Consider the following 22,177-nt stretch of genomic DNA (forward strand, 5'->3'; position numbering starts at 1 on the left):
TGAGAAAGCATAGCAAATATACCTGAGCTAGTGGGGAATCTAAAGTAAACCTGAAAGCATAACTTCTAACTACATTATATCTTCTTTATAGATTTTGTATGTTCCTGACCCAGACTACATTTCTAGTGTGGACAGCTCCCCCTCTCTAAGTCCTATAAGTCCCCTATCTCCTACATCTTCAGAAGCAGAGATTGACAAGGCTACAGTAAATGTAGGTATACCTCTTGTCCTTGAAATTAATTTTCCCTCACAAGATAAGTGTTACAGATGCTATGCTTTCTTCTGAAACTATCCAGTTGGTTTGGGGAGAAATCACCTTACAATACTTGGCATTGAAAAGTGCAATAGTACCTTTTTAAAAGTAAATACAAGCTTTTAATCTCTGTAAATGAGAGTTTTCTATATGAAAAATGGTTTGAAGGCAAGTTATTTGTAGCAGAATAACTGTCCTTGCACACTGCAATCTTAAATACCAGTTCCTGTTGCATTTCTGTGTTTGTTACCTTTCGGAACTAGTTAAATATTTGTCTCTAACCTTATTGATAGTTTTTGTCGCAATGATACATTGGGAAGATTACTCCAGGAGCTAGGAGGTAGGGGTTCCCTCTGCTCCCTGTAGAGGTGTGGGAGGGGATTCTCTGGTTTCATTTAGCAAAACAGAAGTAAAGAAAAAAGTCTGTTTCAGTGAAGGGCTCATATGGAGTTAATTATAGCTGACTTCCACTTGGTAGTTCTACCTATGTAGGCTTTCAAATACTTTAGCATTATATAATATATTATTATTATATATTATAGCTGGTTAGCTATCAAAGCTGCTCTGTCATTCAGCTTGAATGTAGTTTTTTTGGCTGGGAGCTAGCTTTGTAAAAGCCTGTCTTTCCAGGAACAGAATTCCATGGGGAAAACTCCAGCCAGGAAGATGCAGTATTGGGGTCTGAGCTTCTCTGCAGTTCATGCAATTATGACCTTATTCAGAGGTTTCTTGATATGTCACTACTGTTCTTCTCCCAGTTGTTATCTTTTTTCTCAAATAAACGAATTTTCTTGATAGTGCTCAATCAAGCAGTCAAATGTCTACTCCAGGATTCTGTCTGCTCAGAGTTTAGGAAGGTTTCAGACTTTAAGCATTTATTTATTTATTTGCTTGCATGACTTGGTCCAGAGAAAATTAGATGTAAAGGTATTGCTTTGCTGCTGAATAGGATACCGAACTGCAGTCCGAAGGCTGAGCTGACCCTTCCACTGAAAATCACTGTTTGGTTTGGCTGTTACGCCTTTACTCTGATCTAGTGCACCTGTCGTTGTGAGGTGTCTGCTGGCAATTGTACTGAATAATTTATTTTGTGTTTTATTGCAAACTGAAGGCATTATAGCTCAGTAAGTAGAATAGTCTGGAAGAATACATTCTTCTAGATCGATCTCAGAATGACTGAATGCTAGGATAGGCCTGCCCAGGTAGCGTATGTTGTGAGAAGTTACTCAAGGGAAAACTGTTAGTTTTAATGCTAGAAATCAGAGCTCTTCCTACAATGCTCTAGATCCCGTGTCAGAAAAATACTTTATTCTTGATTCTGTGGATTATTTTATATGTGCTTGTTTGGATATAGTATATAAGGAGGCTTACGAGTGTAACCATATCTGTAATCTGTTTGAAATTTTTATTGGCTACATGCACATAGTAGAGATAAAAGCTTGAAAGTGTAGAAAAACCAAAAAGTACATTAAAGTGCTTTAAAAGTTAAAATCTTCGTATGCAAAAGATTTTTGTTTAGTGTAGGCAGGTCAGTGTCAGCACAATTTGAGGGTTAAATTTAATTTACCTGACCCTATTGCTGCAGATCTATCCTGTGCGTCTCATTCCATGTCATGGGTCACTACAAACAGTTCTTAGTGCTTCAGGGAAAGTCAAACAAATGAGCATTGCGATGTAATACATTGTTTATGGGAATTTCTGTTTCTGAAAGGAGGGAAGGGATGTTCCTAGATGCAGTTTGTGAAAAGAGAGCAAAGGGCAGAAATCACTTGCACTTGTCAGTGTGGACTCGGTGTGTGTTTGGTTTTGTTTTTGCAACAGTCTCTCCCAGAACACAGAAAGCACTCAGCTTCTATTTGAACAGGTAAGGATGGAGGGGTTTGTTCTTCATCATAGCACCTATGTTCTGTGTTTCTCTTTTCTCTTTGCTGATTGCTGTCCTTATGAACCAGACAAATACTAGCATATGTTCTCTAGTGCTCTGTATTGATGTCTCTCATCTTTGACTCTCCTCCAATTTTGACTCCAGATTTGCAGTTTAAGCACATTTCAAGGTAAAGAGGATATGTTGCTCTTCCTGTATGATGTAAAAGGGTCTTCTCTCTGTGCTGTAGTCATTGAGATCGATGAGTTCTTGATAGAAATTAAATAACATGGCAAACAAATATCTGAACCTCTGTTGAGGCAAAATATAAACTATTATATACTCTGTTCATTTGTTTCTGTTTATTAAAGATTGAAGTCTCTTGACACAGGCATGGGGCTAAATACAAACCAGCATGTGGCTGATACAAGACCTGCATAACCCTGTTCAGTTTTTTTTTTCCACATTGCTACACTAAGCTAAGATTTCAGTGTGTATTTCAGGAAGTTTGTTAGTGTCAGCATGTAAGAACTCAGCTTGAGTTTTTATACCTTTTCTATGCTGCTGGGTTTTGTGAAGGATTTCTTCATTCAGGAGTCAGTATTTGAGAAGATCCAATAAGCTTTACTACCTATAAAACTTAAAATCCACTTCAAGGTAGTATGTAGTGACTAGAGTGTTGTCATTAAATTTGAAAGTCTGCCACCAGTATTTTTTCTGCTTCTATGTCATGTGGCAATATGAATGAGACATAGCTGGCTTATTCACAGTGGACTTGGATATCAGCTGGGGACTCTTGCAGCCACTTGCTAAGTTATATGCATCACAAAGATGACCACAGAATTTTTAGGAGAAAGGCATATGTTGCTGCTAGCCAGGGGGTAGAACCACAAAACACCACAACTGCTTGTTTACCCCCCCCCCTCCTGGGTCTGGGGGAGAGGATTAAAGGGGTAAAGGGAGAAGAGGCTCGTGGGTTAAGATAAGAACAATTTAATAACTAAACTTCAATAGAATTGAAAATAATAATGGTAATATATATCAATATACAAATGAGTGATACACAGTGAAACTGCTCATCACCCAATGGCCAAGACTCAGCCTGTTCCCAGGAAAAGATCTCGGAGGAGGGAGAGTCCTGAAAGTGCAATCCCAGAGAAGAGAAGAGCCTGAGAGACCCAAGAGCTGACCGAAAGAGAGACAAAGAACTTCCAGGCAGTCCCCCACCTGTATGCTAGGCATGGTGTGCATGGTATGGCATATACTGTGGGCCAATTTAGGCTTCAGTCCTAAACCTGAGGTCAAATTCTGGGGCTGTGCTCCCTCCCAGCTTCTCCTGCCCCTGCAGACACGGGCACAGCAGAGAAGCTGGAAAGTCCTTGACTGTCCTGATAGCAACTATAAACATCAGTATGTGATCAGCTTCTCCTCAGCACAAACCCAAAACATAACCTCTTACCTAGCTGCTGTGAAGAAAGCGAGCTCTGTCCCAGCGCAAACCAGGACAGTGTATATAGAAGGAGAACTCATCTCCAGGAAGTTTACTTTTTAATTATAACTTCATTAACTTTTTCAGCAAAATTCGGTTCAGTGTTTTATAAGTTGTTTTGTGGTTTTTTTGTTTGCTTTCTTACTAAAATTGAAAGTAGTGCCAGGGAGGTGATGAACTGAAAACAATTGTGTATAATGTTCTGCAGGTGTTCCGCTGCGATCTGTACCAGTCAATAGAATTGAACAGAAAAGCAGAAAACCAAAGAAGACATAGAAGTTGACATTTTTTGTAAACAGTAATATTTTATTAGTAACTAAAACTAGCAGTTATGTATGAAATGTAAGTCTTTAAATGTTGGTTAAGCTCCAAAACAGGGTTGCTGTGACCATAAAGTAGGCTTTGTCACGGTCTGTCTACTGTACATGGAGCTTTTTGTTAATTTCTGTTCCAATTTTGCATGTGACAGTATATCGGATGGTTTGCTTATGTGAGTTCTGATTGTTATTTTGTTTATTCCCGGGTTGATTCTGAATATCTTTGCCCACTTGTGTTTCTTATCATGGACTAGTTAAGCTGTGCTTCATTAGTTATATACACTGTCAGATCAGAGCAGTCTTTTAAACTGCAGTGGGTTTGGAACCATATTTTTTTTGCTTTCCTGTCAAAGAAAAAGAACAACAATTACACAACAAGAAATCTATTAAAGTTAATATTAAAAAAGGCAGGTTGCTAAGTTGTGTTGTTTTTTTTTTTTGTATTCCCTTTTAGGATCCAGATGGGGTCCAGCAGAAAGAGTTGGCTGCTTCACCAGCACATGCATGTGTTCGTCCTGCAAGAGTGGTATCATCCACCTCTGAAGAGGAGGAAGCGTTTACAGAGAAATTTCTAAAAATTAATTGCAAGTACATCACTAATGGCAAGGTACTTAAACATTCAGGTTTTACTGTTACTGTATGGGATGTAAAGATAAAGTACATTTAAGCCATAAACATACAGTAAAATTTAGTTACTGGGAGGCAGATGGATCAGGTTATATACGTGTATATAAACGTATTCATTTTTTTATTCACAGTTTGCTTTTGATTCCCAGACCATTTGTTTCTTATATGGGATGCAGGCAGCTAATATGCAACTAACTTGAGACAAACTTCCCTGTTAAGTGATTCTCTTGTGTTGAGGGCATGAAGTCTGTTCCTTATTTTAGTATATCTTGTAAGTAATTCTCTTCACTTGCAGTGGAGAAGAACATGCCTTGAAGCATAAGGAAGTATGAAGCTGAGTAGCTTCAATGCCATTTTTGTGAAGCAGAATTAACCTCTTATTCTGTAAACAAACCCTTCTGTATTGGGTATAGCTTGGTAGAAACCTTGATTTTTCTTTGAAGCAGTAGTTCCAGTTCTCTCAATGGTGTCATTACACAAGTGTCTCCAAGTTAGTGGCACTTAATTAACTTCCATTCAGCTCAGGTGCACACGTCTTGTGCTGGTTTTTAGGGACTGAGATCATGTCAAAAGACTTTACCTCAGGATGCTTTAGGAAAAACCAAAATGTATTGCTCTCCCACCCCCCAGAGAAGTGGCTGTTAGATACTTTAATAATGGAAAATCATACCTTAATTCGAGCTGAATGAATGCAAAGAAAGTACTTCTGGTACTTCCTTCTTCACCTGAAGCTTGGGTATGTATATACAAATACTGCTGGTTCTGTGTTGCTCAGCGATAATAAGTTGCTCTGATGACAAACAGATAAAGAGAATATCCTAAAACTGCTTCTCTTTTTTTTTTTTTTTTTTTTTTCTGGTGGAGAGAATTGCAGATCTATGTATTTCTAGATGTGAAGCCTTTAGACAGTATGTGTATATTGGCAAAAGCTGTGTTAGAAGTTGGTAAGAGGAGTACTGGAAAAGCTTTGTTACTTGGTTCTACTTTGCAGTTAAATTTGTTTCACTGCTTCGGTTCTGTCTCTAGGTGACTTTTTTTAGGTTGATCCTAGACAAGTCATTACTTCTCGGTTTTAAGCCCTCTGATGCAGAGGAGTTGAGAACTGTGAGCCTACAGTTGTCTGTCCTGAAAAAGAAAGATCTCGGGTTAAAACTTAACAGTGTATTTATGTGCCATAATTCCTTATCAGAGCATTATGGGGAGTGTTCACAGCCTACATCTCTGACTTGCATCTTTACAGCCTATTTTCATAAGATCTTCACAGAGAATTCTGTTTCTAAAGGGTTGTATAATCCACTGCAGTAGCACCCCATACTTGGGGCAGTGGGTGGGGAGAGAAACGAGTGCTAAGGTGCTGAGATTTGAGTGCCAGGTTTCATAGGTATAGCATGTACCTTAGCCTTTGTGTCACAGGTGGTGGGCATGTCCCTGGGCATGTCATGTTGTTCTCCTCTTGATACATTTCCTGATGATGCAGGATGATAAATCTTCAAAGGTTTTCTGGAGAAAGCCTAAAAGATTCATCCTGTGCTTCCCACTCTGGAGGTGATTTTGGAGCCCGTTGTTACACTGTTCTGTAGGGCTTTAGATGTGAAGTCTCAGTCATCACTGTTGACTGGTGCTCGTAAACTAAAATCTAGGGAAAGCCTCTTTTATCAACGTGTTTAACTACACATATGCGAAAGGGCTTGCGTTAGGGTAAGACTGCCTCATTTCTCACTTTCCGAAACTGCTTATTCTGTATGTGTTTGGAGTTGGTTTCAGTCACACCTGTGACTTCCTGGACAGTCACACAATTCTCCGAGATGCAGTGGCTGGAGCCTGGAAGCATTTGCTCTGTTACAATATTTGCTCTCGGTCACCTCGTTATGGCTACTGCTAGAGGCAGGCGTTGGGCACAGTTAGAAACAGGGGGGTGTGAATGTGCCACATCCCGAGGTCAGACAGTAAATCAGTGCAGAGTAAGCAGCATGCTGCAGAGTCACGCCTTTACTCACTGTGTTGTGTGTGTAGACATCCCCTTTCTGGGCAGCAGTGCTGTTTGCTTTGTTTGTAGAAAGGCGTGCTGCTCTGGTTTTTCATTCTTTGCAGTGTTTGTTGGAGGCAGAAAAAGGTATCTTAAACAGTCTGATTGAAACTGAGAAAGGAGCTTTGAAGTTTGGTTCTTTCTTATGCTTGCTAGTTTATTTGTCTTGTTTTAAAAAGTAGGTAAAGGAAAATTACAAATACTAAGTCTTAAAAAAAACCAAGCTCAACCAGCCTGGAAATGTGGGCACAAAAACACTAACACATTGTTCATGAAGAGACAAGGAGGACACTGAGGAGGTTCAAAACTCCCACACTCAACAAAGAATAAAACTAAGTTTTTACCTTTATGATTAAAAGTTTCACAAATCATGCATTACAGTTTCTGTTCTACCTGTGTGTTCAAGAACGTAATGGAATTATTTAGAGGTAGCTTCTGTTTGAAAGCTGTCAGAAGTGTTCTCAAACCTTCATAAAAATGTGTTTTACTGAACTGCCTGATCTTAATGTTTGGGCACACCAATGTCAAAGTTTGGCTCTAACCTTTATCATGGTTTTTTGAATTTCTATCTGAGATAGTGTGTAGGATTTGGAGCTCCCACTTCCTGAGGTTTAAGGAACTTTAATGGAACTAAATTAAAACTGATTCAGAATTGAATATCTGCATGCAGATGTGATTTAATCTCCTTTCAATATCCATATTGTTTTAATCAGGATTAATATTTTCTGGACCAGATTTAAGACTGAAGGGATCCGTTTTTAATAACCTTGTGTGTCCACATGGTTTTCAGTAATAAAATGGCTCAGCATTTCTCCTTCAGGCTGTTAAATCTGAATTACACCTGAATAGAAATTCACTTCATGTCTTTAGAGTCTGTTTTACATACAGGAAACTGAACTTCTGCAGGGGGGATTTTGGGGAGTTTTGTTCAAGAACCAGAACTTCTTAGTAGTTGTATGTGGAGTCTAATTTTTACTTCAGTTTCATTGACAGTGTTTTTTATACTTTTTTCCTCAACAACTAGTTTTAAGTATGGTCCAACAGAAACTCGTCAGTGGTTATTTCATAGAATCATTAAGGTTGGACGAGACCTCAAGTCCAGCCCAACCCCACCCACTAACCCATGTCCCCAAGCACCACATCCACACGTTTCTTGACCCCCTCCAGGGATGGTGACTCCACCACTGCCCTGGGCAGCCTGTTCCAATGCCTCAGCACTCTTGCAGTGAAGAAATTTTTTCTAATCTCCAGCCTAAACCTCCACTGGCGCAACTTGAGGCCATTTCCTCTTGTCCCATCACTTGTTCCTTTAGAGCATAGCCCAGCACCCCCCTCACTGCACCCTCCTTTCAGCAGCTGTAGAGAGTGATGAGGTCTCCTCTCAGCCTCCTCTTCTCCAGACTGAACCCCCCCAGCTCCCTCAGCCGCTCCTCGTCAGCCCTGTGCTCCAGACCCTTCCCCAGCTCTGTTGCCCTTCTCTGGACCTGCCCCAGGGACCTGAAACTGTTGTGACCAGTTGGTGGAGGATGTCCTAAAAAACTGTTTCCTGCAGTCCTCTATCAGCAATTCAGCTGCTTATAGACTTTGTTCTTTATTTTAAATGAGAACTAGGAAATGAGATTAGAGCGTATGCTGGCACTGTACTGGAGTCATGTAGGAGTTTGCAGTGTGCATGCTGTTGCCCGATATTTTTGCTTATGCTTGTCCTCTGATTTGCTGATCTCTCTAGCTACATTATTGGTACAAATAACTTTTAAAAATATTTTGAAAACTGAATTTGCATAAAAGAGCTATTTCTAAAACGTTCAATAGATGTTGATTACCATGGAAGGGTTCTGTACTGAAGACAGCACGGCAGAGCATGGCCACAAAGGAGAGGCTGGGCTCCTCTCCCTGTCTTGATATGGGTAGGTGAGGGCAAAGGGCTTAAGTCCCCATGCTGTTCTTTACTCTGAAGAATATATTCACACTGAAAATATTTTCAGGAACTCAATCAGGCCAGAGAGGGAGCTTTGGAACTTTCTCCCTGCTCCAAAACCAGGGAACCAAGATGATTATATGGGCAGCAGACTGTAGGCTCTCCGTCTTCTGCGGTGGTTGTAAGACAGCAGGAGATGAGGCTATCAGAGTCGGTCACTAAAGAACAGCAGGCTCTGGGGTTTTTTCCTGACATCGGTGTTGTTACCCATTTCTGGGTATCGTGTAGAACAGCTGTGACATCTGCTGCCATTGTGCATAAATGTGTATGAGTAACCAAAAGAGTCGGTTCAGAACCTAAAATGAGTGCAGGGTACCAAATGCTGAAGGCTTCAGCGCTGGCTTCCTCTGAGAGTTGTTCTGGAGTATGTGGATTGTACAAATGCTAGCGTAGAAGTCTGACGTATAATAACAAGTCAACAAGGGAATGAATGTTCAAGTACTTCTTTAAAGGAGAGGATATGTCATTTTTATCTTTACTTATGCAAAACCATAGTTTTGCTCTCAAAGGCTGGAGCTGCTTCAGTTCCCATCTTTCAGGGAAGACTGGTGTAATGCAATGGGCAGTTCTTGAACAGTGGTTGGCTAGGTACATGTGTTCCCACTTACATGTTTTGTTCTGAAACTACCATATTATTTTGATAGAAAAATTTTATCATCTTTTATTGCCTGAAATCCTCCACCAACTCGAAAGCTTTAGTGCTTCCTGTGTACTTAATTTGCCAAGGCAGGATCATTTGTTCATGACGTAGTGAACAAATGAATACAAAATCTTAGTCTGAAATGAAGAGTTCTCCCATGAACTTGATTACTGATTGCTTCTACTGAGTAATACATCATTGTCGAAGTTGGTGTAGAATATTCAAATCCTTCAGCTAAAGCGGTCATACAACTTTAGCTTGGTGTTTTTTTTTTTCTTTCCAGCCTGACTGTTCTGAAGATTCATGTGCAACGTGTGTGCAGTGAAAGAGTAGAACAGAATGTTTCAGTTGGAAGGGATTTGCAATTCTTATCTAGCCTAACTGCCATCTGGGCTATGGCCTTGATTGTTCTGGATCAGATCTGGAGAATATTAATAAAATTCCACTTTTGTATGTTGTCACTAGTGAAAGAGCTTAGATTCTGAAATGATGATGCTTTTTTTGCATTATGTATTCAATTTACAGAAGTGGTATTTGTTTAGAAGAGGAGCAATTGTTGTTCTGAGTCATGGACTTTTCCGGTCCTGTTAAATTTATTTTCTAGACTTAGTGGATATAACCAAATGTAGACTTCTGTGGACAGTCATCCTCTTGGAGTTCTTTTTTGCACCTTGAAAGTCCATTTCCACGACACAGTGCTGGGAAAGAAATACCAGCGACAGTTTAGTTTCAGTGTCTTAAACACCTTAGAATTCTTTAAATATGTTCTGCTGACTTGTAAGTCTTTAACATATGCTTTGTACTCTGAAAGGCACACAGGAAAACTGACTAGGCACTGAGCAACTAGGAGAACTTAAGTACAGATGCTTGAGCTGCTTTTGAGACCTGTTTTTATTTTTCCCCAGTAGTGATACCATTGGCCATTGCTGTAGGATTTAATACCACTTTGGTTTGTTTTTTATAACTTGCAGTTTTCTACTTGCTGTATGGCATCTGTCTGCTGTGAAGGTCATCAGCCATCACTGTGCTGGGAACAAATTTCTGGAAATGGGAAAGAATGTAGTTGTATTTCATGCTGTGCTGTTATGTTGTCTTAAAACAAAAATGAGAGCAAGCAATGCCCCTGATACAGTGCTTGTAATCACTGTGAGCAGTTTATCAGGGAGCTTGATATTTATTCAATTCCTGATAACCTGCAGCAGCACACAAAACAATTCTTTTGTGATTCTTGCACAAAAGTTTTGAATATCTTGCTAAGTTTGTCAAGTCCTTAGGATTCAAGCTCTGTAACCTAAGGATCACTGTCATCTTGCTTAAAGCTTCGTTTCCTCCCGTTCGTAGGTTAAACTCCGCCATTGTAACAGCTTAATGAATTGCCTTAGCAGGCAACTGAGGGTGGTGCTTGCACGTGTTTCTAACACCTACAGAAAAGGTTCAGTGTATTGTAAATTAGCTCGATACCTGGATTGTGTAAGAACCCTACAGCTCATAGAATGAGTATCAACTCTCTTTAAATTTTTTCATACTAGAAATTTAAAATTACTTGTGTTTGTGTACTCCAGCAGTATGATTGTGATTAAATCCATCCAAAGCTGCATGTTGATGCAGCTACATCTTATAAAATCTTTATTTTTCGTCTAGTTTCATTTTATAAATATATTTGTCCGATCAGTCAACAGGTCTTTTAAGTTAGAATGACTTGTATTGGGTACTGCTGTTGCCTTGGTGTGAAGAAAATAAAGACAAATGACAGTTGCTGAAGATTTTTCTTTTTCTGTTTTTCAGTTAAATAGTAGAAAGTGAGAAGAGTTAAGAGTCAGGTTTTAGACAATGGTTGAAGTTTCTTGCAAAACTCACAATAAACCTGGTTATCTGGGAAGGTTGTATCTTTACCTTGGAGGAGCTGCCTGGCACATCCTTTAGAGTACATAGGTTTTGCTGGTTTTACTCAACCTAGCTATTAAGTAGCTGTGAGGAACAAAACTTTTCTTTTGGGAGAGTAGGTGGCGTTAATTTCCTTCCTCAGAAAAAACGGTTATATGTCTAGATGACTGTAAAACACAAGAAACTGTATAAAGTTGCTTAAATATAGATAAAGATGCTCTAAAAACAGATTAGAAAACACTTTTTTCCTACCAAAAAAAAAAAAAAGGAGAAGAAGCTGAAGTATGAAGGAGAAAATTTACCACTTCTTTTCCCTCTCATTTTAGGGTACGGTCAATGGTGTGCTGCTAGTGACGCCAAATAATATTATGTTTGATCCTCATAAAATGGATCCTCTGGTCCAAGAGAACGGCTGTGAAGAGTATGGCATCATGTGTCCAATGGAAGAAGTGATGTCAGCTGCTCTGTATAAAGAAATTGTGGACAGCAAAATTAAGGATTCATTAACCATGTAAGATAGAATAGTGTTTATAAAGCTTTGAGTAAATATGAACTGTAGCATATTGCTGACCATACTGAACTAGAAAAAACACATTTTCTTCTGTTTTACTTTTTGAGAAGAACGTCAAAAATTGTCTTGGAAAGACCCTTGAGAAAGCTTGCTTTACCTAAACTTCTCGTGTTCTATATACACTATAGAATAAATCCTCTTCTATATACATGGATTCTAATTTCCTCTAATAGTCTCTTTTAAAAATTGGTGGGTAGCAGGAGGTACCACAGCCCTTGCTCTGCCCCTTCCCCACTATGAAAGCACTAACAGGTGGTGGTTCAATAATTTAAAAACTGATGTACAGAATAGAGGAGTCTAACTTAAACAGCTTTAGGTACAAATCTTTGTTGTTTACTGTTTTCCACTTGCTTCTCAAACTCTTGTTGCTCTGATAAACAGTTGTAAGAGGTCTGTGTAGGTTTTTCTGAGGTTGGTTTATATTTTTATGGCATTAGGAGTGTATTTTGGGGGGTTTGGCTAGGAAAGGAACTGCTCATTTACCTTTGAGTGTAGCCTTGTTTGGGGTGAACAGAGGGAGTTTGGATGGGGTAGCTTTAATCACTGGTGTTGAGCATGGTAGGCATTTAAAACGGGCTTTACACAGAGTCGAGAAAAATGTGTTCCATTCTGTCTGTTGCCTAATTTTTATACTGTCCTTAGCAACAGGATAACTTAGAACACTAAAGCGAAAGAGGATTTTAAAAAATAAAAATTGTCCCACCTTTACCTATTGCAGCCCATAAAGCACAAACATTTGCAGACTGCCTTGACCCTCTAACTGCAGGGAGGTGGACTCCTTTAACCGAGGTAGAGCTGTCTGTGTGTACGAGAGACTAAAGCTGTTTGCCTGCTGTGTAACTTTTAAAAATAAGTAAGGTATAGAGATACTCACTAATTCTGAAAAGTGCCCTTTTACAGTTCTTACAGATAGTATGCTAAGAACATCTTTCTTGATAATCTCAAATGTCTGGATACCAAGAAGAAGAACTTGTCTTGTACCGTTTTGATTTTCAGCAGAGGCCGGCAGTAAACTGGTGTTTTGTTTGCTGCCTGAAGTCATGTGTTTCTTGAACAACTAATGTACATGGTACTATAGTACTACTTCGGGGGCGTTTAATGTACAGTGATGATGCCTTTAGCTTTCTGGAAGCTTATTTTCCAGATTAAGTTTTAAAAAGTTGCTCCTAGTTAGTTGACGTACAGTGCAAGTAATGAGATTGTGAAAACAGATGACTCTCTTTAATTTAACTGTTTGAATTGTAATATTGCAGTTGCAAAACAAATCCTTTTCCTAACATATTTATTAACGACTCAATGCTGACTTAGAAATTTACCTTCCATGCCAGGTTGGCTTTTGTGCTCTTGTAGCACATGCGCTTTCTGTTTTGTTTATAAGTTAAGTGCATATGGAATGAAAACATGGCTAATAATAAAAGGTCACACAGTGCATTCAGAGCCCTGTATGTCCAATGTAATTTATCTATCTTGTCAACTTTATAAGTGATTAAATGGAACACTAACTTCTAGTGTTTCCTTCTGTCCCAGTGTTTTTATGCCTTAACCTCCTAAAAATTTGAGGCATGTTCTTAAATTTTGGCTAAAATAAAATTTGAATTTCTTAAGTCTGTAACAAGAACTGCCAACAGCTATAGCTAGATCTGACGAGACCTGTGTGTCTTGAGGTTTTTGAGACTTAATGTTTTCCCACTATTTATTTTTTTCTAAATATTCCACTGTTACAATTAACCCTTTTTGTCTCCCAATTGTGCCAACTGTCAAACCTGTTTAAACTTGGAAAAAACAATCTGAATACTGAAAATAACATTATTAACGTCATGGAAACTGATCACAAACCCAATGGATTCTTTGGTTCTTAAAACTTAAATTTCATGTCATATGGTTTCTATATATAAGCCACAATCTGTGCTGAAACTGGAAAAAATCTGACAACATACAGATGTTTTATAGATTTCATAAACGTTAGGTTGGCCTTGTCCAAGAGCACCTATTACTGGCTTAATCCTGGAAAATTAGGGAGACAGCCCACTATAATAGGTGATCAATCCTAAACTCTAATCCACGTGCTTTGGAAGCAAAGTTACTACATCAGCACAAATTTAATATCAGCGTCATGTTAACACTTGAAGAGGATGCATGTGCTTTGCAAACACCCTGAATGTTAGCAGTCTCTCAGTAATGTCAGTAGTATGACCTAACTGAATAAAAAGTTTGTAGAAATGTGGAGTGGGTTTATCCTTCTTCGAGATGGGAGGTGAAGGTACAAGCTTCTTAAAAGCATTTGATACTGGGTAATGGAAACAATGTGCTTGTGGTAGCAAGGGAGTGACATTGAGAACTCTAGTCGAATGTGATTAAAAATGAAAATTTTTTTTATGAATGTTGTGTACTGCTCAGGTTTTTTGAGAACATTGGAAAAGCTGGAGTCGTGTAGATACAGTTGATCATGTTCACAATCCCCTTGTAGTCCTCCTGTTCTGAAACTTGTAGAGTTTCTGGTTGTCTTATTTTGAAAGGCACATTTGAATGAGATTTTCTTCTGGGGAAAAATAAGCAAACGTAAAAGAATAACTTTTTTCTTTATGCTATCTGTCAGTGTTGGTCAGCTCTTTAACTTGTTCAGTGGTACCAAGCAGTTTGGGATTTATTTTGCCTAACAGTGCTATCCTCAAGGTTAGGTGCCTGACTGATGAAGACCCTACTCACTGTTAGATATTTCCCATGGAGAGGTTGGCAAGATCTACCTTGATCAGATCTACCTTGATGGTTCCTGTCGTGCTGCATTGACTATCTTAGTAGCTCAAGTCAGACCAAATGAGTTCTGCCATTCCTGTTGTGCTGGTGACCTGGGTGTCACCTTCACGATGGAGCGGGACAGGTCTATACCATTACACTGGCCTCTTTGATAGACAAAGCCTAAAAGAATGTGGAGGTTTCCTACATCCAGAGATTATTTTTGTGTACCTTTTATGTTACCTTTTTTTTTTCCTGTTTTTTATTTTATTTTTACACTTTAAGCATCTCAAACAATCTTGGTTCATAGGAGAGCTTCCCCTTGTGAAAGTCATGTCATTAAGTTGGGAAGGCATATCTGGTTATTCTGGCAAAAGGTCTGGCAAAAGGTCTGCCATAAAGAGCACAGAATATATTTCGTGCTTGTTTCTTATTACTGACACTCTGGGTTAAATATTCTTTTTTAGTTAGTTTATTTTTTTTTTAAAGAGCACCTTTAAATTTTTTCAGCATTAAATAAAACTTAATAAAGAAGAGAGCCTGATGTAAAAGGCACCTGCTATAACAACATTCTTATTTGCTCAACAGAGATGTTGAACAGCTCTCCATAAGGGAACTTTGCCATTCCAAGAAAGCTGCAAAAAGCAATACAGATGAAATGGATTCCAGGATTCGGGATACAGGCAATGACAGCGCTAGTACTGCCCCAAGGAGCACAGAGGAGTCTCTTTCAGAAGATGTCTTCACAGAATCGGAGCTCTCTCCAATACGGGAGGAACTTGTGTCCTCAGATGAGCTTCGACAAGACAAATCTTCTGGAGCATCATCAGAATCTGTCCAAACCATAAACCAGACTAGTGCTGAATGTTTAACAATCGTTTCAGACTCCAATGAAGCTGCCAGTGACTTAAAACCCAGTGCCGAAATGGTTGTAAATGTTGAACAGTTGGGTCCTGATAGCTTAGGTTCAGAAAGCGCTGAAATGTCTGTAAAGGGGAGACAAGAACCTCGTGAAAATATTGCAGGTGTCCTCCAGCAGCCTTTGCGAGGATCACGCGGTGGGGAGCATGACGAAGAGGCAGAAGTGGGCAATGTTCAAGATTCCTCACTAGGAAAAGCACCAGAAGCAGAGAGTAAGCCAGGAGAGGAGTGTTCACGTTGTGAAGATACCACAGACTCTCCAAAGCAGGAGACGAGTAGCAAAGGCCAAGTAGCGAGAGTGCGAACTCGAGACTCAGAGACAGAAGTTGAGGAACTCCGCGAACTCTGGAAGACCCACACTATGCAACAAACGAAACAACAAAGAGAAAATATGCAACAGGATTCAGGAAGAGAAATGGGTCAAAAAACTCTGGCTGCACGAGATGGGCAATTAGAAGGTGAGTCGGTATTTATGGTTACAGTGTTAGGCTTAAGATTTACAATCATCTCCCTCCAGCTCATCAGAATTTGCATCTGTTCTTGTTCTGTAGAACGCATCTCCCCGTATATTGCTTACATTTGTCATTGGCTTGAAGATGCACCTAAGTTATACCTTGTATAAACCAGTGGGGAAAATATTGCTCAGGACACTGAAAATGTCGTATGCCTTTGTTACTGTCATTTTTCCTCATTGAAATCATATTTATGAACATATTAAAACACAGTGTCTCTGCAGGGGAAACTTAAATGAGCCTGTGAAATGAGAGCTATGACACGTGGGTCACTGTAGAGCTCAAAATTAAAAATGTTCTTTAGCAGTCAGCTAGCTGTCACTTAAAACTTGATCCCGGGGTACATGTGTATGGATGAATTTCAGGGAATGGATTTCATCTGATTTGTAGCATGTCTGCCTTGGGGTTCAGTTCTGTGATGTGAGCAATGAACACTGGAGGCTTCACAGGGATACTTTCAGAACTTCGTTTCTCTTGTGTCTTGTCAGGCTTTCATGCTGGCTAGAACAAGGTTAAGTATACAAAGAGCATTTCTCAGGATAAATAAGAGCTAGATGGTGAGAAATTAATGCTGTGAATATGGGGAACCAGAAGGTTTGTTTCTTGGGTATCTTTACTCCTCTGTGAAGATCAGACCCCAGGATTATTGGTTGGAAGTTCTCTTTCAAAGTCTGAAGTTACTCAATTCCTATTAAAAAATGCTGTGTCTTGTTGAAGTAATTTAGAGGTGTTTCTGTGTGTATTTGATTTTGCTTTTTAAAAAATTCATAGGTCACTTTATGATGCCTTACCTTCCTACTAATGGAGATAAACTAGTTGTTTTAATTGTGCAATATTTTGAGGGCTAGAAAGGAAACATTATCTATAATGGCTGTCACAAACTAACAGATTATTTGCAAAGTGCATTTGAAGGTCAAATTATTTGTGTTAATTATTAGAAGTTCAGATTATACTGAATACAGAGGTACATTCTTCAGTGGACAGAACTCATCTTGCACATCAGAATCTGATATGATAGTTTGGGGGTTTTTTTCCTCTCCTGTTAAGAAAGTAACTGAATTTTGGAATTTGAAGCAGATTAATAGTTGCATTTTTCTGTGACAAGTTAGGCTTATATGCCTTAAATATTAGAAGAAATCCTCTGGCAAAAATGTCAGCTAGCAGTAGCCACTGGCTGTGACTTTTAAAAAACACAAGCACCAAGTGTTCTTTGCTGCAGTTGCTGCTTTTCTTGCAATCGAGTATTATTTGGAATTCTGTTGTATTAGATGCTTTAGTTTTGTCGGTTTTCTAGAAGACTGCATCGAGTGGCTCTGCAGGTTTTTAGTGCATGTTGACCTGTGCAGTCACTGGGTGGATACATACATCATCCAGAAAGGGTCTGTGCACATTCAGCCAGAGGAGTGCTGGCTAGAAGCCTTCTGCACATGGTGTTACAGCATCACTGAAGGTTCTGGGGGTAAAATAGAAAAAAAAAATAAAATTTAAAAGCACAGGTTACTTTTTGGAAATATGTGCCAGTAAGTTCAGTCCAACCTCAATTTGAGTTGTTCTGTGTTTCTTATTCTTGCATGTCTTATTAGCAGAATGGAAATAAAACAGTCAATTATGAAGTGATATTTCTCAGTGCACGTAGATGTGATGAAGCTTCTGCTGGCTCTGTGTACAGGCGAGGTTAAATAGACCCAAGGTAAAAGCATAGAGTTGTTGCTTAACTCTTGAAGGTCACCAGAGATTAAACATAAGAGGTCTATTAACGGCAGGTCAATAAAAAACAGTAGGTCACTAAAAAAATTGAAACACTGTAAAGACTTTCTCATATCCTGTCTATGGGACTAGAACTCTAAAGTATTCATAGTATGTGTTTTTTACAATTCAGTTACTTAGTCTTTATCTCCTGCATATAGCAAGGACTTGGTTGAATTTCTTTTGTGGGAGTTCTGAGCATCTAGGTTTTTGGGAACTATCATTTGTTGATCTTCACAGAGGTCAGATAGTTCAGAGTTTGGAGCTGGTGATCTGTTCCTTCTGAATGTTGAACAGATGATGCAATACAAGCGAGTAGACTAGAATAGCTTAGTAACAGGACATGAGCAGGGATTGGAGGGGGGTGAGGGAAGCATGAGACACAACAGCCAGTACTAAAAATCTTCTGATGAATTCTGTGTCAAATATATGCCTTGGAGAACACACCCAAAAAGAGCATTTTAAATAGTCCTTTTGAGATTCGGGGGTAGGGTTAAATTCTTTGTTTCCACTCTCTCCGCTAGCTGGAGGTTTCATCTCACTCGTTTTCCTGTTTAAGGTGTGATACCAATCCTGCTTCCCTGAGCTCTAGGTCAGAAGTTCTGAACTGCTCCACCTGAAGGACCAACATCCCAAATACCACATCACTTCAAAAATACTTCTCTAACACTGCCACAGAGTTCACATGCCAATCCTATGAAACAGGGGTTTTGTTTATTTTGTATTCTTCTTGGTTTGGGGCTTTTTTATCTGACAATTTACCTTTGAGCTTACAGGTTTATAAAATACTCAAATCATGCAGATTATGGCTATTCTACCGTGCTGTGTACTGCAGGTGTAACTCTGAAATGGAGCTGAAAATTAGGATGTGCACATTTAAATATTTACTGAAAAAAATATATACCTTTTTAGCATGGCAGTGCTCCACACTTTATGGTGACAATCTGATTGTGAGAACATAGAGTATGGATGTTTATAGGTCAAGAAGGTGATGTTATCTGTGCTGAGTGTATCTGTAGTCTGCATGGACACTGAAGGAGAAAAAATGAGTGTCCTAGAAAATTGGAACATTATGTACATGTAACACCAGAGGTAGGATGAATCCTTTGTTGTCATAGCTGATCATAAGAACTCCTAAATTTACATTTTCCTCCCTTACTTTACAAAGTCTCCTGTGGCTGGAGCTCCTGTTCTAGGATTTGGGCAATTTATCTAGCAAAGAAACAATTTTTCAGAAGGCTTCTTGCTTTACCTTGTGTTGGCTTGACAGCCTGGGCCTTGAGGGCAATCGTATAATTCTATTAGTTCAGTTAAAAATATACTAGTGGAGGGAAAAATCCCATACTTAACATCCGGTGTACTGCATCCTGAAGCACTGTTCGTACCTTTGAAGTTTGTGACGTTAACACTTATTATATTCTTTATTTTTTAAATTAAAAGTAACTAATGAACAGCTTTGACATATGTGAGTCAAGCCCAAGTCCTTATTTGATGCTGTATCTTGTACCTGTATGTGGAATATGTTTCCCAGTGGGAGGGCTGTCTGGTTCAGTGTTGAGAGCGATGCATTGGGAGTATCTTCTGATGCACTGGGAATATCTTCTGAAATACTTCCAAGCATGGATGGAAGACTATCGTAATGTGATCTGGGGTTGAAAGTGGAAATTACTGTTAGAATTATTAAAATGTGTTATACTCTGAAGTTCATTCTGCTGATGCAATTTGCATAGCAAAAAGGGCAGGTGATTATTAGTACCTGTGTGACCTCGTGTCCTGTTACTGATATATGCATTCTATATACCTGTATTGCCTAATACAAAATTGGCTAATAATTTTGTTAAGCTCTTTTATAGGTTGTGGATAGCTTACTTTTTCTTTACTAATAGGTTCTTCTCTTACAAAAGAAAAAAGACGACATCGCTCTCACAAGTTTCTGCGTCTCAGGGTTGGCAAACCCATGAGAAAAACATTCGTTTCACAAGCGAGCGCATCAATGCAGCAGTATGCACAGAGGGATAAAAAACATGAGTACTGGTTTGCTGTTCCCCAAGAAAGGTAAGAAGGAGGTAGGCTGTAAAAATCACTACTTTCCAATAGATCTTTAAGTTTGGTTTTTCTTTTGCACCATTCAGAATTTTTCAGTGACGGTAAGCAACACAAAACCGAGGATCTGATGATTGGCTTCTACTTAACACTGGGATGCCTCATTACTGTGCCGAAGTTCTACTGATTTACTTTGAGTTACTTGCAGCTTTGACCAATAGTTTCTCATGGTGTTATTTAGGCTTCTGTTTGTAGCAAGTAGATAATGAAATAAAGATTCAAGTGGTGTCTGGTGAAGGAAGTTCTGCAACAAAATTTTTATTGTCGTTATCTGTGCTTCCTGTTATTCGGAAACTTTCTAAAAGTTCTGTCTTCTTGAAGCTCTGAGTTCAGAAGAACTAGCTGGAGTTCTTTTGTCTTATCTTTATATATGGAACATAAAACTTTTCCAGGAAACAACTTAAACACATCTACTGGAAAAATATCTAAATTTGTTGCAGTGATTCAAAGGCATGAGATGTCCATGCTCACTCATTTAAGTCTTGAATTCTTAAATGATTTTTACTGCTAGGATCCTGTGACTTATTTTCAAGTTGCATGTGGTTTTTGGAGGTACTGGAAATTATTATATCCTTGTCAGAAGAGGAGGGGGGAAGGGAAGAAATACACAACAACAAAAAAACTATCATCTATCATCTTGTATAAATACCTACACACAATGATCAAGTCGCTTTTCCATCTTTTCTTTTGAGCTGAATGGCATAGAATGTCCAGTTGGGGCACTGCAGTTGAGGACAGATATGGATCAATTGGAGAGAGTCCAGAGGAAAGCAGCAAGACTAATTAATACCTAGAAAGTGTAACATATAAAGAAAATTAGAAGTAAGTGGGGTTCTTTAATCTAAAGGAGAAAAGGTTGATTACAAACATAAAATCATTTCATACTGAAAAGTTGGCTGCAGCAAGCCAGGCAGCAGTCTCCTTTTGTGTGTGTGTCCACTGTGAATGAAGATGTGTAATGGACTGAAATTACATCAAAATATCTGAGTTTTCCAACAGGGAGGATTGATTCTATGCTAGCACATTGCTAACCTGCTGCCCTGAAGTGGTGGAAATTACCCAGTTTCTTAAGATAAATGTCTGTCTGGCCAGATGACCTCTTATGGTTACAGTCAACTCAAATTTTCTTCTTCTAGCAATATCATATTTAATTTGAAACAGATTAGTGTTTCACATGTGGCAATGATGTCTAGGTCAACTGATTAAAATGATTACTGTCTCTGGTTCATTTTCTAATATAGCTGAGAAGGTACTTCAGCATGAAGCAGAATTTATTATCTGTTTTGGAAGAAATAGCTCTTAGTTTACAGTCTGTATCTGATCTCCTTGGAGATGACCCCACCTGTGGAGGGTTTCCTCTCTGACTGCATGGCAGTTGGTAACCTGTTCTTGGCCATCCAGTGTGTGTCCTGTGCTTCTGTACACGAAGGTTGCATGTGGTGGCAGTGGGGTGTTTACTTTCCAACTCGGTGTTCACCTTGCTGAGTGCTCGCTACTCTGCATAGGTCAAAATATTTGGTGTCAACCCAGTTGTCTTTGTCACCTAAGTGGTAGGTGTCGACAAACTTGTGTAATTTCAGTGTTCTTCATCCCAAATGAGCCAGGCTAGGAAGGAGTGTCTTAGAGTTCCTTAAACACCAAGTTTTATTTACTTTTTTAACTGCTATAGTTATGCACAATTCCAAGATCTTAGAAAGTTAAAATTAGGATTTTTTTTTTATTTTAAATTTTCCTATTTGTAAGGCTTGTTAAAGTTGACACCTTTTTGGGGGCATGAGGAGTCTGCAGCTTCTTGTTCTGACTTTGCCATAGAACTTATCTAGCCCTAGGCATCTTAAATGTTTTGTTCTCTCTTACTGGCAGAGAAAGTTGTCTTTTTTTTTTTTTTTTTTCCTTTCATCAATGTTATGCGGGAACCTTAATTTTAACAAGGTAGACTTTGAATACCTGACCCTGTGGAGAGACTGTTATTCCATACCAGTGTGCTGCATCCGTTTAGAATTAGAGGCAATGGTTTTCAGAGAGTTTGCTGCTTTGTTTCTCTTGCTGTTCTTTGAATATCCAGATTTGCAGGGGTTTAGTAAGGAAAAGAAAAAGTCCTAATATTGTTCTTGATGGTAATCTAGTTCGCAGATTCATTGTAGCAAATCTCTCTGAAGAGAAACATAAGGAATATTGAAACTCTTGTTAACCAGAGCCATAAAGCTCTAGCTCTGAAGCTGGCTTTTCCGTGCTGCAGAGATAGTTGTGGATTCACTGCACGTCCTTTTTCTCAGGGTTCCATCTGTACGCCTGCAGGTAATGCTTGAACAGTACAGGCTGAACGTCTACTAGGGTTGTAAAGAACTTTGTTCTGGGAGTTTGGGTGTTTTGTTCTTCCAGCCTGGAGAACCATGCCATTTGTGGCAGGTAACTTTGAAGGAGGTGACTTGGAATCTTGGTACTTGCTGCAGTTAGTCTGTGGCTTATCATCTAGCTATACACATATATTTATATATATATATATATACACA

General features: G+C 39.0%; 1 protein-coding gene across 1 annotated transcript in view; it reads left to right on the forward strand.

Moving 5' to 3' along the window:
- Positions 1-19,616, forward strand: part of LOC104470464 (oxidation resistance protein 1-like) — a gene marked incomplete at its 3' end in the record, with an annotated part of 28,843 nt that extends 9,227 nt beyond the window's left edge. The window contains exons 3-7 of the mRNA XM_010085404.1: positions 92-211; positions 4,378-4,530; positions 11,405-11,589; positions 14,971-15,761; positions 19,448-19,616. Of these exons, the coding sequence (XP_010083706.1) occupies positions 92-211; positions 4,378-4,530; positions 11,405-11,589; positions 14,971-15,761; positions 19,448-19,616 (1,418 nt within the window). The remainder of the gene's footprint in view (positions 1-91; positions 212-4,377; positions 4,531-11,404; positions 11,590-14,970; positions 15,762-19,447) is intronic.
- Positions 19,617-22,177: the final 2,561 nt, after the last annotated feature.

Source organism: Pterocles gutturalis, unplaced genomic scaffold, assembly GCF_000699245.1.
Source record: "Pterocles gutturalis isolate BGI_N339 unplaced genomic scaffold, ASM69924v1 scaffold3290, whole genome shotgun sequence".
Classification (NCBI taxonomy): Eukaryota; Metazoa; Chordata; class Aves; order Pterocliformes; family Pteroclidae; genus Pterocles; species Pterocles gutturalis.